Source organism: Jatropha curcas, chromosome 2 (genome assembly GCF_041381405.1).
Source record: "Jatropha curcas cultivar XTBG-Jc1 chromosome 2, XTBG_Jcur_1.0, whole genome shotgun sequence".
Classification (NCBI taxonomy): domain Eukaryota; kingdom Viridiplantae; phylum Streptophyta; class Magnoliopsida; order Malpighiales; family Euphorbiaceae; genus Jatropha; species Jatropha curcas.
In genome coordinates this window covers 24,921,784-24,937,438 of record NC_143152.1, presented here as the reverse complement: position 1 = coordinate 24,937,438, position 15,655 = coordinate 24,921,784, and the positions used below count along the sequence as shown (strand labels likewise).

The window sequence follows — 15,655 nt, the reverse complement described above, 5'->3', positions numbered from 1 at the left end:
TACCAAATCTATAGCTCTTTCCATTGTCAATGGAGGAATCCCAAGTTCTTATTTCTTACCCTAAATTGCTACATATCTTACCCTCAACTACTGCAAAGAATTTTAACTATGAGCCTATCATGCTTAAACCCAAAATATCCTATTTTAATCTTTTTTTTTTATTTTTTCTATCATTACACCAATTACTTAGGATCCAATGTAATTAAATTGAATATATAAATTCACCCTTTAATTTTATTACTTTAACCTTATAGCGCACTTAACTTTTACTTTGACCCATCAAACACTTCAACTTATAAAATTATACTTATTAAACACTTCAATTTTTAAATTTATTTTATTGAACACTTTAATTTGTAAAATTAGATCAATTAAATACTCATTAAAAATTAAAGTTTATGAAAATTATTATTTCAAAAGTCATGCTAACTATATATCAAGTTGATATTTTGTAGATAAAATTCAAAACCCTAAAATTATTGATATTAGTGTCTATGATATGTAAAAGTTAATTTTAATTTGATAATATTATAATTGTTTTTAACTCTTATAGAAGATTTTCTAAGTCAATTTTAGTATGAGTTTGTTGCAATTGTTTGATTGAATGAAGATTTTTTTCTTTAATCTTTATGTATAAGTAGACTCAAAATAAAATAGTTTAGTTTAAAATAATTTCCAATTAATTGAATAAAAAATCAGTCACAATCTATAGTTAAAAAAGCATAAATCGTGACAATAAAACATCATAAATTAATTTAAAAAATGGAGAAGAAATGAATAATTGATATACTATAATTCTTCCAAATAGAAAAAAGCATTGTTTCTAAACTAATAATTGAAAAATCGGCTTTAATACATGACTTTTCGAATGCTAAAATTTTAGTGGCGTCAAGGATACCAACTTTTTAAGTAGGGTCTATTAGAAAAAATTGGATATGGCTCTCTTTGAATTTCCCCAATTCAATGATCCCACCGCACAGAAAATGGCTCCCATCTGAGCCTCATGTGTAAGGTTAAATGTGATTTCTATTTTTTACCTTTCACATATGTAAGATGAGATTCTTTAAAAAAAAATATGTAAAGCATGAAATGCACAATATTAATTCATGCCAAAATTGTTTTTTTGATTTGAAATAAAATATATGAACACGATAAATTTCTTTGAGAATATAAAATCATGTATTTGAATGCAAAATACCAAGAAAGTGTATGCTTTTTTTTTTTTTTTTAGATAAAGGGAATTGAGGAGGATAGATTGAGATTGGATTCGATCACAAGTAGCTCAGCTCATGCAATTGCATGAAGACTTTCCCGTCAGGCTAAACCTGAATCCCCATGGGAGAATGTATTCTCGAAATTGTAGAAAACTGAAATTTAAATTTAATACATATATATTCTCACTACAAGAAACACGCCAAATAGTGACCACAATTACAGTTACTAAATAATTAAAATCGGTCGCTGTATAAAATAGAGACTGAAATATTGTGTTACTAATATGCTGGTCGCTAATTCATTTAGCAACTATTTTGTAATTCAGTCCCTAAAAATAGCAACTGATATTCGCTCACTAAAATATTTGCAGCAGTCAATAATTCAATTTTATTATCGCAGCTAAAATTGGTTCCTAAACGGTCACAAAATTATTGGTCACTAAATCGGTCTATAAATACTTGCTATATTTTTGGTGAATTAAATTAAATTCCATTTATCAGTCTCAATTCGGTCACTAATATTTTCAGATGAATTGTGATAAATTGAATATTTGGTCGCTAAAAGATCTGTGTATAGAAAAAAAAAAAATTGTTTTCAAATAATTCCAAAAAATTTACAACCAGCAAAAACATATCCCAAATATACACTAGTATTTCCAACCTTCCAAGATAAACAAAAACAAAATGGAAGGAAGCAAAACCCAAATATACACTAGTATTTTCAACCTTCCAAGATAAACAAAAACTGGAAGGAAGCAATATTTACATATTTGACTAGTCCTAGTATGTAATACTTATAAATTCTAAAAAAAGGAAGTTTATAAAAGATCTATTGTTCGAACATATCTAAGTCGCATCTGTTGCACCATCAGAGTGATCCGGTGAGTGGTCACAAAGTGGTGTAATGCTTGCGTTCTCTACAGAAGTAGTGCCTGTATGTGATGGACCACATCAATATTGTCTGGTACCTATCTGTTGCATCACCTGCTCTCGCCACTCTCTAAGCTCTCTCATTTCCTCTGCTTGTTTCTGCATCTGCTCTTGCATTAGTCAAACTTGCTCAGTCAAAGCTGGATCCTGTGTGGCTGAAGAAGTGGCACTTTAATAGAATATATATAACTCCACAGGCAAAGGTATACGCCGAAGTTCCTTAGCCTATTAAGCATTTTTTAATAGAATATATTTACATTAATTCAATAAAAAAAACCATTTACTTGTACGGAACAGAATTATAATTAATTAGTAAAACTAACCATTCGTCGTCCACTCTCTGAAGCGGATATGGATTCCCCAGTATGGCGGGATGGACCAGCACCCTCCCCTCCAGTCTCACTGCGCCTATTATTCGAGTAAATGGTGCATTTAGCTTGGTACCCTAGGTCACTCCATGCTTCTTGCCATTTTTGCCAGACTGAATCTCTAATGCACTTCTGTCTTTATCCTTTATTCCACATTTTACTGAGATAGTCCTTGTACTGCACTGCAGCCTTTTCCTCCCATAATTCATGTAGAACAACAAATAAAGATTGATCAAACTCAAAGAATTTCTGAACAAGTAGGTATTGCAAATTTAGTAAAAATGAGCACCAATAATGTTTAAATGAAATAAATAAATATAGATTGAACTAATAATATGCATTCAATCAAAAAAGATAATATAACTTCAAAATAATTTTTCCATGTAAATGTTCGTTGCTCAGTTATTTACCTGAAACTCATTCCAATAAAATTTCTTAATAGTCTCTTGAACATTCTTCTAAGTGTATCCCTCTTCATCATCCAATTTCTTGAAGATCTTCGCTATTTGTGATGAGCAATCTCTAGAGGGCTCCAACCTACGATAATCATATGTTAATTGTAAATAAACGAAATAAATATAATGCATACCTAATTCATAATTCACATAAGATATCAAAATTAGAAAAACATACTCTCCATTTTCTACCCAACATAGTCATCGTCCTGAGGGTCCTAATCTTGGGCCAATGGATGGAGCACTAGATGGTGTAGAAGCAGAAGTAAAGAGAGAAGGAAGAGGTGGAGGTGGAGGTGATGATGTGGCCATCCCCGAAGCAGGAGATAGTGTAGTAGTAGTACCCAATGGCTGGGTAGTAGCTGGTTGACAAGGAACCCAAAAGGAAATGAATTCCTAGAACCCCTAATCGAATGGATCGGATCAAAGATTAATATGAATCCCCCTCTATGGCACCCCACGTTTATACAGAAACGGAAACACCAATAATCGAGTAAAGAACAAGATAAACGCCACAATGAGTTGATAAGTTTATCTTAATTCTTGATGCAATTAGAGGATAGCAATTTCTCACAATCACTCTAATTAAGAAGAACATGCAAGAGCATGAACAATCTGCCTTAGATTCAAATTATGCCAAAAATCCCGTTTTACATCTTAAGGAGGCTATTTATATGCCTCAAACAAACCTAATACTAAAGAAGAGTATCTAACTAGGCTGCCCTAAGGCCAAAACATATGGGCCTAACTAGTACACACAAAATAGAATCATTTCTAACCCAAAATAGACAACTTAATATTGGGCAGATTGCATGCATCATAAAATCAGCCCAAAACAACTTAAATAAACACTATGAGCCCATATCCCTTACATATTAATTAGACCAAAACAAGCAACAAGGAATAAGAACACGTCCAAGCCCACATCCCTTACATATTAGCATGGCTAGGGTGTGCTACACCAATAGCACATGTCTCCAACATTGTAAGAAGCCTAAATGTGCCTTCAAGTTCCACACAACACTTGTTAAATGCCACATCATGAAGCTCTTGTGTAATTTGGTCAACATATAAGGATATGGTTGCCCCCATATCGCTTGGCATGGCTCCTTGTAATTGTCCCACTAGGAAGCACTAATGGATCCGTATCAGTGGTGGAGGCATATCCCCATGAATACTAGATTGGTGGACTCTGCGAATGTTGAGACTGCGACTGTGACCTGTGGATGGATTACCTCTACCTTGGTTTGGATCCATGGCTAAACTAATTTTGTTTATTAGTTAATTTCTAAGTACAACAAATCCATACTTTGCAAATTTAAATATAAATAATACCAAAGTAAATGTATATAATTCATAATTATCAATATAAATTCATGACAAGTACATATTATCTTAATACTAATGAAAATGTAATATAAATTGCATAATGAAGTGCTATTCGTTATCACTAGAGCCATTAGAGTATTGTTCGTCGTCTTCCTCATCAGAACTTATCATAACCACTAGATCTTCTTCCTCCTCATCATCTATTAGATCGATATCAATATATGTCATGGAACCATCATCCAATCTTGAAGGCCATTCTTCTTCTGCAATCTGAATCTCATGTGCTTCTATTTCATCCTCTTGATATGGATCTTCTTCTATACGTGTAGCAATTGCAGAAGTTTGTGGTAGTTCAATTATGGCTCTAAGTTTGATGTTGCATATTGATACCCAGTCTCCTCTATCTCGTCTTATTGTTGGATAAGAAACATAGTTAACCTGAGCAGCTTACATTGCTAGAACAAAAGGTTCATACTTGTTATATCTTCTCGGTTGATTTATATCAACTAATTTATATTTTGGGTGAACCTTCATACCAACATTTGGGGTTGGATCAAACCATTCACAGTGGAACAACACAGTTCGCTTGATTAGTAAGGTTGGATACTCCAATCCTAATCCTTCAAGCAACCTTCCACAGAAGTCACTTGCAATATCACTATAATTTGATCACTTTATATATATCCCACTATTCATGGTCTTTCTTGTTAACCCATACCCCTCTGTATGAAATTTACATCCATTCACGAAGTAACCAGAGTAAACATTCACAATCGACAATGGCCCCTCAGTATTACAAATGATCATTTACAATTTTAAAATTATACAAAGGATTGATTCCCATGTTATCCTAATGTATGCAATATAAACAAAGATCATCTAACCACCTTATTTCGTGTCATCAACATAATTTGGGTATGTACCTATCACATTCAAAAATGTCATCATCAGGATTCATGATGAGACATTGTCACTCTATATGTCTGGTGGAATTTCAGCAGCATTTCCCCATAGTTCTCCAAGTGCATGACTTGGATATTATCCAATATGCACCCAGAGAACAGAATCAGGAAATAGAATAGATATTCCATCAAATTTAGAAGACAAGTTCTATCCATCATGAACTTTCTAATGAATCACATTTCTAAACTGTCCTCTTTGGATAATTCAATGTAATACTTCTGCTGCAGAGTTCTAAAATTAAAATCTAAAGCCAACAACTTCATTTTAATAAAAGAGTAATTACAGGTAACTTAGGTTAGGTGGATTAAAAAATGTAGTATAAGCAAATAGATAGCATAAGAATGTAAACATTTGCACAATCAAACAAGAATTACAAAATTTTATAAAAAAAAAAATGAAAACACCAATGATACCAATAGTAAGCATTTTCACACTATTTACATATTTTGCAGGACTATAATTGCAAAATTAGGTGGGCGAAAAATCACCACCAAACCCTCACTAAGCATTTAAAAGCATAAAGCATATAACAGAGGAAGCATTCAAAAACTGCAAAATTTAAAACTAAGAACAAAATGAGAATTCTTACCTTTAGCAAATCACAGAGCCATCAAATGAAGCTCACACAATCTACACTTGTTTGTAAGCTATGGCTAGGGGAAAAGAAAAGCCATAATGAGATTAAGAAAAAAAACTTTAAAATGTTGATAAAAAGAAAAGCCGTAATAATTTTATCATGAAAAAAATCAATAAAAATACCTAATTGTTTGTTGTTAGAAGAAAATGGCACTACCGACGAGGCTGATGGGGGACGACCATGTTTCTAGTTTGATAAATTGACAATAGCAAAGCAGTGTTTAGGGGATAGAGAAAGAGAGAGTGAGAGAGAGAAAAAAAATAGAGAAGAAAGAAACGTGTTTGAGATCGAGAGCTGACCATAAACTAGACAAGAAAGCGTTTTACATATTTCCCTTAGCGACAGATTCTTCAGTCGCTATATTTTTTCAGTATTTTTTAATACAGTTTTTTTACAGTTCGGTCGCTAACCAGTCACAAAAATGGTTGCTAATTTCCGAGCCAACAACTCCTCGCGATTTTAGCAACCGATATGAAATCGGTCTCTATTCCAAAACTGTCACTATTTTAAATCTAAATGTTTGCAATCTCTATTAAATAATTACCTTATTTTTTATTTTATTTTTTTTCGGTTGCAGCCTATCTCTAAATGGTATCTATTTTAATAATTTTTATCAACTGAAGATATTCGGTCGCAATTCGGCGTCTTTCTTGTAGTGTTTGAAAAGTAAGTAGAAATATAAATTTATTTTTCTTTATTAATTTGTGGATGAAATATATATCCATAAAAATATTGTAAGGTTTATAAGCAAGGGTTAGTTTATTTATAATGGAAAAAATTGCAATCTTTTTTCCCTCTCAACAAGTTTGTTGTTTAGTTGCTTTCACGTACGTTAGCAGACAATAAATTGACTTGCTTTATATAATGAGGTGGAGCCAACGATTAGCTTTAATGACACTTTACCTCGTTAATCTTTTATTCAGCATGCATGACATATAGATGGACCTAACTAGCTTGAAATGTATATATACATGATTAAATTTTTAAACTTAAAAGATGGAGTAACAAATAAATCAAGTCACGGCAAATTACGAGTGGAGATACGATTTGACAATAGCTGCAACCATACAGATTTGAATCTCCTTTCTCAATACTCAAAAATATAGAAAAATTTTAGAGTTTTTTATGATATGTCAAAAAATATTTGTAGGATCATAAACTATCAAATTCGAATATAGATTTTCTAACTTATGAAACAAATATTCCGACCTTAACCTAATATATGACTACCAATGAAGTTCAAAAAGAATTAAATAAATTTATATCTTTAATTTAACCGGGATGAGAATGTTTCTCAAAATTCTCATATAAGAATTCAAAGTGTATGCTCTAACGGTTGAGATTTCAGACTTTCATTTTGAGGTTCTAGGTTTAAATTTTAGGTGCATGTGCATAAGTGAGATTAACCCTAATTGCGTCGCATATTTTTTGACCCCAACCTACTAAAATAATTTTTATTTGAAAAAATCATATCTACGTAAATACTTTGAAAACCCTATTCAAATACTCTTAAAATAATAAAATATTGGCCAATGTTATATTCAATTACGATTGCAAGTTGCAATATTATTTTTTAATGAATGGATAGAGAATTTTTAGTAACTTTGGCATGCTTATAATTAAAACAATTGGCAAGTCTAGCTATATACATGTCATGACACCATCAATATATCAATATGGCATCCAAAAAAAAAAAAAAAAAAAAGAAAAAAGCTAGTTTGCAAACCATATGATTATCATTACATGATTCATCAAGACAAAATTTAAAACTAGGATGCATTAATAAATTCCCACATTACACATTGATGCATTAATTGGTATGCTTCCCAATATATAAATTATTTTTTTGATTAATAATATAAGACACATATAGATAATATCCTTAATTAAATAGAAAAATACACATATATTGTAGCTAATCAAAAATAATAAATTCATAAAATATGCATATTTTATTTTAAAGTACATATTGAAAAGGATTGTATTATATAATTATATAAAGATATCAATTAAAAACTAGTTAGAAAATGATTAATATTATTATTTAATTTACTGTGATAAACTTCATTATCAAAATAAATTATTAAATTTTAATTTTAATTTAAAATAAGGATAGCCAAATACACTAGTTATTCCTCACTTTTTTTAAATACATTACATCCTTAAATTTGTCTCCATCCAACAATATCGTCCCTTCCTCCAATTATGATGAGTTTTACCATTAAGTTGCTAAAAATAACGAAAATGTCCTAAATTTATATGAATTATTAAATATGCCTATTTCAAGAAATTATTACTTAAAAAATTTTGTTAATAAAAATCTACACAAAAATTCAATCATAAAGTATAAAATTAATAATTAGATTTAGGCCAAAAAAAATTAAGTGTTTTTTATTAATTTTGTTTTTTATTTCAATATAATTTGTGATTATTATAGTTTATAAAAGTTAAAGTAAGCATGAGTGTTTTAGAATTTTCTTTTATAAAATTTTAATGTCTCCTTCAAAATTTTAAATTATCATCTATTCATTCAATATTTCCTTTATATTCCCATTTTTAGAGGACAATTAACGATATTTTTTTTATTTTTGATTTATATTTTTCTATTCTTTTTTGGTTTCTTTTGAGAATATGAAGATTAGGATGAATTTTGTTATTTACAAATTTTCTCTCACATCTAACCATCTTTTTTGGTTTTGACTCACAACTAAACAAATTTAAGAATGAACTCAAAGATTAAAAGTGTACGACGAAATGAAAAGATCAAAACTTAGAGGACGAAATGAAAAGATCAAAATTTAGAGATGTAAATATATATTTTGGAGAAAATAAGGACCGATTAGTGCATTTGACCATAATATAAGAACTAAATAACAATTATCCTTTAAAATGAATCATATCATAAAATAGAAGTAAGTTTTATCTCACTTTTATTAAATTTGTTACCACATACTCTCTCCATTCTCTTTATTTAGAGCAAAATTTCCTTTTTCAATGTATTTTTTATATAGAAAATTTTTTACTCTATATAGTAACTTTGGAATGCAAGCCAAATTAAAAAGACTAAAATGCCCTTTGAGTGTATGTGTTTACTTTAAGATTAAAGCTCAACAATCAAGAAAAGTGTCAAACACAAATATTCTCAGTATTTAATGTACGAGTATTTCAAGAGACAAATTATCAACTCACTTTTTCATCTCGTTTTATAGTAACAGTGGTCGTTTTTATAAATTTAGCCACAAAATTAAAATTCTGATATTAAAAGTCAAAATAATGGCTACATAAATACAAAGTTAGCCCTTATTTGTGTGTTTGATAAATATATGTCCACTTTTATCATTGTAAATTTGGCTACAATCGTTGACGTCAGGAATAAATATTTGTTATATTTAGTTAAGTTTTGTAAACGGACACGTTTTGTTTTTAAAAGTAGGGGTGTGTTTTGATTATTGAAAAAAGGGGGAAATTAGAGTTTGTTTTTAGTACTTGTGCATTTTTTTCAATGGTTTTTATTTTTTTGTGTTAGTTAACGGTCGTGAACTTCTATAAGTCACTTCCATTTTGTGGCCTTGCATTAGTAGTCATGCACTTTTCTAATTTTTGTTTCTATGTGTTAATTGACAGTTGTGAACTTCTGTAAGCTATTTTGTGGACTTTTTATTATTAGTCGTACGCTTCTATAAGTCATTTTGTGACTTTTTATTATTATTAATCATGTACTTTTCAAAATGCAGTAATTTTTTTTTCCCTAATCTTTGTTATGATAATACTCTTTTATAAGCTACTTTGTGGCCTTTTGTTAATACTTAATAGTAGTTGTGAACTATTGTAAGTCGTTTTATGGCATTGTTATTATTAGTTTTACACTTTTTCAGTAGTTGTTGTTTTCTGTGCTAGGTAACGGTTGTCAACTTCTGTAAGCCACTTTGTGGCCTTGTTATTATTAGTTGTGCACTTCTATAAGCCCTTTTGTAATATTATTATTATTAATTATGTACTTTTTCAAATTCTTATAATAGCTGTACTCTTTTGCAACCCACTTTGTGGCCTTATTATTATTAGTTGTGTACTTTTTAAAATGTGAAGCTGTTGCCACACATTTTGCTAGATTGTGTATTTTTTAAAAAAAATTGTGGCTTCAAACTCACACTAAAACTCGAATTTTAGTACTCACTTTCAAATTAAAACTTGTTAAGAGGCTAAATACAGTAATTGTTATTTTTAAGGAAGGCATAAGTATATGAATATAAATCAATAAGACAAGATAACAAGATTAAATATTGAGAAGATAATTAATCTCATTAATTTATATCAGATTAAGGAAACTTTGGCAAAAATTGAAAAAAAAAATCAAAAATGCATATTTAAAGAACTCTTAAAACTAAATATAGCTAACCATTTAAAGACATAAGTTCAGAGTATATCAATTTTTTTCATTTTTAGGCACATATTATGTAAAACGTCTCCATTCTACCAAAGCGTGATAGAGTTAATAAAGAAAATTTAAAATGATGCCCAAATAATGCAAATAGGCAATAAATGCACTTCTTGATACTATCTTTTATGTCAACTATTGTTCTTATAATTAACGAAAAATGAAGGACATTTTAAAGAGAAAATTTCATTTAACTAACTTTTTTTAATCTAAGAGCTTTTCTTGTTTTCTCTAAATAAATAGAATAAAGAGAAAAGAGAGAGTATTATTTATAGATAGATGTTTTCAAATTGAGATTGTATTCGATTAAAATCCTTCTAAAAATGACAACTTAGAGATTGTATTTAATTAAAATCTTTCTAAAAATGAAGACTTTAAATTAAAAAATCTTAAATCCTGATTTTATAAATAAAATACATTTAAAATATAGTTGACTTTCATAATACTTAATTAGACATTTTGAAAGATGCATATGTGCAAAAAAAAAGAAAAAAAAAAGGATTTACCTATACTTCATCGATATATGGCGAACCGAGTAATAAATTAATTAAAAATAATTTTTTACTAAATGAAGAAATATTCATTGAAAAATACAATAAAATAAAAATAATTATTTAAAGAATCATTCATTAATTCCACTCCGAAAAAAAAAAAATCCTTCATTAATCTGCCTATACCCTTGCCTTACAGAATCTTATAAGACAAATAAAAAAAAGCAGGTAGAAATATTACAAAGTCAAAGTGCATTTTTACCGTTGCCTTGGAAGATAGACAAAGCATCTAAGCGATAATATTATAAACACTCAAAATATCATGATATGAGATGATATGAAAAGGAAAGAACTATAAACTCCAAATCAGCAAAATGGTCCCCATGAAGCAAACCACGTGCACAGAATGCATCAAAGTTTGTAGAAACTGCACAAAACATAAAATAAATAAATAAAAGAAATAAAGGGAGATATTATACTCCTAAATTCTCTTCTACTCAAGGAGGGTTGGTTGTTAGTTAAATGTGTTGGAGGCTTTCAATGCTTCCTTGGCGAAGGATCCGATGCACTTGAGCTCCCTCATTTCTTTTTTCTCTTCCATTCTTTCTTTTCTTGCAAAATTCTCTACTGCAGAAATTAACCCATCTTCTTCTTGAAAACAATTCATGAGCTCATCATCAGATTTTGACAATTTCTTCTTCTCATCATTGCTAAGTATGTCAAATTCAGATCACATGCTTCTCGTCAAAGAAAATCAAGAAGAGATCGAATTCAACGTTCTGTTGCAGAAACCCAAATTTCAATTCCATGACGGCATTTCTTTTCAAGAAAATATTGGAAAATGCAAGCAAGTGCTTGGACGAGAACAAAAACAAGAACAAGAAGAAGAAGAATCCAAGAACACAAATTCTTGCACGCCTGAATTATTAGAAGAAGAATTAAAGGCTAGCAATAATGTTGATGACGACGATGACGAAGATGATAATGATGGATTCAAGACTCCAACTTCTTTGGATCACAAAATTCCTTTAACCAAACAATGCCCACCTGCACCAACAAAACCTTCAAAGTCTTCATTATCTTCTAAAAGAAAATCATCGAATGTTCGGGCAAGTCGACAGCTTGATCTGTCTCAAGAAGTGGAATGTCTATTTCCTAAGCCTATTCTCGACGATTTCCATCGGAAGATCAAGAAAGCCAGAAGAGATCATGATGACTGAATTAAAATTACGCGGAATTCATTTGGTAAGATTGATTACATATATGTATATGTAGAAATAATAATGCAATTTGGAATTAGTTAATTGTTAATTATATCCGTTTTTAGTTTTAGTTTTTTTTTCCCTTTATTTGGTTTAATTTCTTTCTTTCTTCTTCTTCTTCTCCTTCTTGTTATGTGAAATTGTTGGTTGAGTGGGGATTGGTCTAAGACCCTAATGATAGTTGTTGTTGTTGTAAAGTTAAAGTAGAAAAAGATTAAAGATTTAGAGGGAAAAAAAAAAGGATATGTGGAATTCTATCTTTGCTACTGCATCTAAGGTTCTTTTGTGCTCAAGGTGTTTTGCTGTTCAAAAGAAAAAAGAGAATTTATTCTCAAAGATTTGAACACAAAAGGATGCTTCTACAAAATACATATTCCAAATATTAATTATATATTAAAGTTTATATATATTCCAGCATATATTCATCCACATTTTTTTTTCTTTTCCAGATTTTTAGTTAGAGATCCCTTTGAATTATCCATCAACAAAAGTTTACGATGCAGTAAAAAAAAAAGGGGGAAAAGAAAAGAAAAAAAAAAAGCCAATTAGCATAGTATGGTGTTGATTATTATTGTGCAATTAGCTAGTATAAACAAGCTTGGGTAATTTTTATTAAAAAATGCATTTAAATTTCTTTTTGAGAAAAAGTGGGTTTGAATATAAAATGGGGTTTTCAAACTTGAAAAAAATAGGGTGAGCCTCAATCCCTAGCTTAGACTTCTATTTTTAGAATTTACATTATAATTTTATGATGAATAAAACTTAGGTTTCCAAGAAAGCAAACATACCCAATGAAGAGTGCTCTTATACATAGTAAAGGAATAGAAAATTGTAACTGAAAATTAATGGGAAAAGTTAGTTCCATATTAATTGTTTCCCATGTGAAAGGTCACAATTAATTCAGTTAGGCAATCCATGACAATTTTAATACTACATTCACTCTCTCTAAGAGTGTGTGTGTGTGTGATGAGAGAGAAAGACAATCATAAAGGATAAAAAAAGGTACTCCAATCTATAAAGATCATCTCTGGCATAATATCATATAACTAATCACTTTATGTATCAACTATGCTTATTAGGAAAAACTTGTTTAGATTAGATCTATGGCTCCGTTTATGGACCAAATTAATAAAATTTTTATTAAAATGAATGTATTTCTGATCACATAGTCGGAAAAAAAAAGGATAAAATCGAAATATTTTTTTAGAAAATCTTTTGTCTCATTTTTTTTGGTCCATGGATCTACTTATATATCAAACCAATAAAATTAGGAATTCTTATTAAAACAGAGATATTTCTCACTATGCACTTAAAAAAGGAAAAGATAAAGCAAGGCTATAGATTTTTTTTTTATTAGTTTGATCTATAAGTAGAATCGTAGACTCGATCTAGACAATTTTTTTTCTACTTGTGAGGGTAACTATTCGATGGATGTTGCAAGTTAGTTATAATTTTTTATTTTACTTAAAAATTAATAATCTTTTTCTTGCAATGAAACGGTTATTCTTATTTTGTAATTTGTATCATAAGATAAAAAATATTCTCTCCGTTCTATTACATTTAGCGGTATTTGACTTTTTGTCTCCATTTAGATAAAATTTTTGAAAAATCAAAATAGCATTATTATTTTATTTCAATTTTTATTCTTGTAAAAAGAAAAAAAAAATTGTCAAATTTAACGAAATAGAAGGAATAATAAAAAGCAAAAATAACCTATCTGGGTTTACATCTTGTGATATTGAAGAATTGAACTGATACTAGTTTTTTTTTCTACTAATTATTATTTCACAATTTTATGAAATGTAATTGAAAAATTATTTGCACTATAATCCTTCTAATTACAAAGCAAATAATTTGACTTTAATTTTTATCGGAGTCTCTCCTCTACTATTACTAACCATAAAATAGCAAGTACATTCAGCGTCAAAGATAAATTCTTTCTTTTTTTAATTGTCAAAAGGAAATAATACTCTTCAAAGATTTTTCTATTATCTCAATTTTTTACGATGAGCTTAGGGACTTCCTGTAAATTACTTGTAAATAATGTCACTGTTGCAGTTAATATAGGGCAGGCCCATAAGTTTAGAACACATATACGGGCCCGTTCCAGAGTCCTAAGTTCAACATTTTCTATCTTTCGGCTTTCCGGTGGTATTTGGCCCTTTTTTTTTATCAGCAATTCATATTTTATTTTATTAAATTATAAAATCAGAAAAAACTTATGAAACCCAACATATTAAACCCGAGTCAACAGACCTCTTCTATACACTCAAAAACTACAATTTAAATTTGATAAGTGAAAAAATATGGCTACTAAAAGCTTCATATAACGGTACTAAATAGACGTAGATATCTCCTCTTTAGATAAGAAAAGATAAGCTATAAATAAAACATGCAAATATCAAAACAATACAACTTTTACTTGTTATAGCCAGACCAAAAATGGTACCTCAGCCTCAACAACTTGTTTTTGCTATGCAATCTATAAAATGATTGTTATTTTTACTAACATACCTAAACTCAATATGACTCAACTGAAAGATGATCGAATCAAACTTATTAGAACTTTCCACCACTTCCATGGACGTTTCTGCTTTTGAAGAATCCAACACAATATTTCTTGAATCTGACTCAATCACCAAGCTTTTTAATTTTTAATCTGATTCCTACAAATTTGAATTGCATTGAGAGAAATTACTTATTTAGTCCCTGAGATTTGATGAAATTATTTAAGTAGTCCCTGCCTTGTTGTCGAATATCTAGAGCCTCCCTGACGTTTGCTTCTGTTTATATATATAAGTAGTCCCTCTATCCAATTTTGATGGTATTTTCCGTTAAATATTGAAAAAAGTCGGAGAGATGCGAAAGAAAATATAAATTGACAAAATTACTCATCTCTTCTTTTTTCCTCAAGTAGTCAACAGTATAGAAAATATCACCTTGATGAATCGGAAATCCTTCACGCATCCAACTTTGGAAAGCTGATCCAACCAAATCGGAGGTGCTTCAGTGCCAATTCATTCACCCACGCTTCTCCTCCTTCTCTGAAAGGTTGTGAATGCTGCCGAGGAAATTTAAAGAACTACGGAAGACAAACCGAGTTACTGGCAGCACAATGGATAGATGGTGATCAAAGGAACTAGTGGTGGTCGAAGGTTGCTTCTTCCAGGCGAGTGTGCAGGGGCTACCTTCCTAATTCCTAAATCGGTGCTAGCAATGAGCTATGGTTCCTGAGGAAACGAGAGAGAGTCAGAGGATCCCCGGTAACGACGTGTCTTTTTATGTTATCTATTTGGGCCTTTCTTTCCAAAAATGACGTCGCCAAATAATTTTTCTTCTCTTGTCTTGCAAACAACGTCGATTTACTAACTCGGAAAGGATCAGGTTTTAGTGTCGTCTATTATGTGACTATAAACGCTCATCGGGGACTCCATGATGATCTCAATGATGCCTCCTCTCTTTGCCGGTGGCTCAATACCATTCTTCCTGACGAGTGTATTATCTCGCTGCCCAATCGCATGTGATTGTTTCTTTCTAAATTCCTAATTATACTGTTAATGTTGTGGCTACT

At 30.1% G+C, this 15,655-nt stretch overlaps 1 protein-coding gene and 1 long non-coding RNA gene across 2 annotated transcripts; one reads left to right on the top strand and one right to left on the bottom strand.

Annotated features, from left to right (window-relative positions):
- Nucleotides 1–1,812: 1,812 nt before the first annotated feature.
- On the bottom strand, nt 1,813–6,297 carry LOC149498458 (uncharacterized). The gene is made up of 4 exons (XR_016319470.1): nt 6,019–6,297; nt 5,849–5,912; nt 2,468–3,049; nt 1,813–2,369 (listed from the first exon to the last, which is right to left on the bottom strand). It is a non-coding gene; the product is annotated as an uncharacterized LOC149498458 (long non-coding RNA).
- A 4,971-nt stretch (nt 6,298–11,268) lies between these two features.
- Nucleotides 11,269–12,154, top strand: LOC149498457 (uncharacterized). The gene has a single exon (XM_089717577.1). The coding sequence runs from the start codon at nt 11,488–11,490 to the stop codon at nt 12,040–12,042; it is 555 nt and encodes a 184-aa protein (XP_089573703.1). The 5' UTR covers nt 11,269–11,487; the 3' UTR covers nt 12,043–12,154.
- The last annotated feature ends 3,501 nt before the right edge of the window (nt 12,155–15,655 follow it).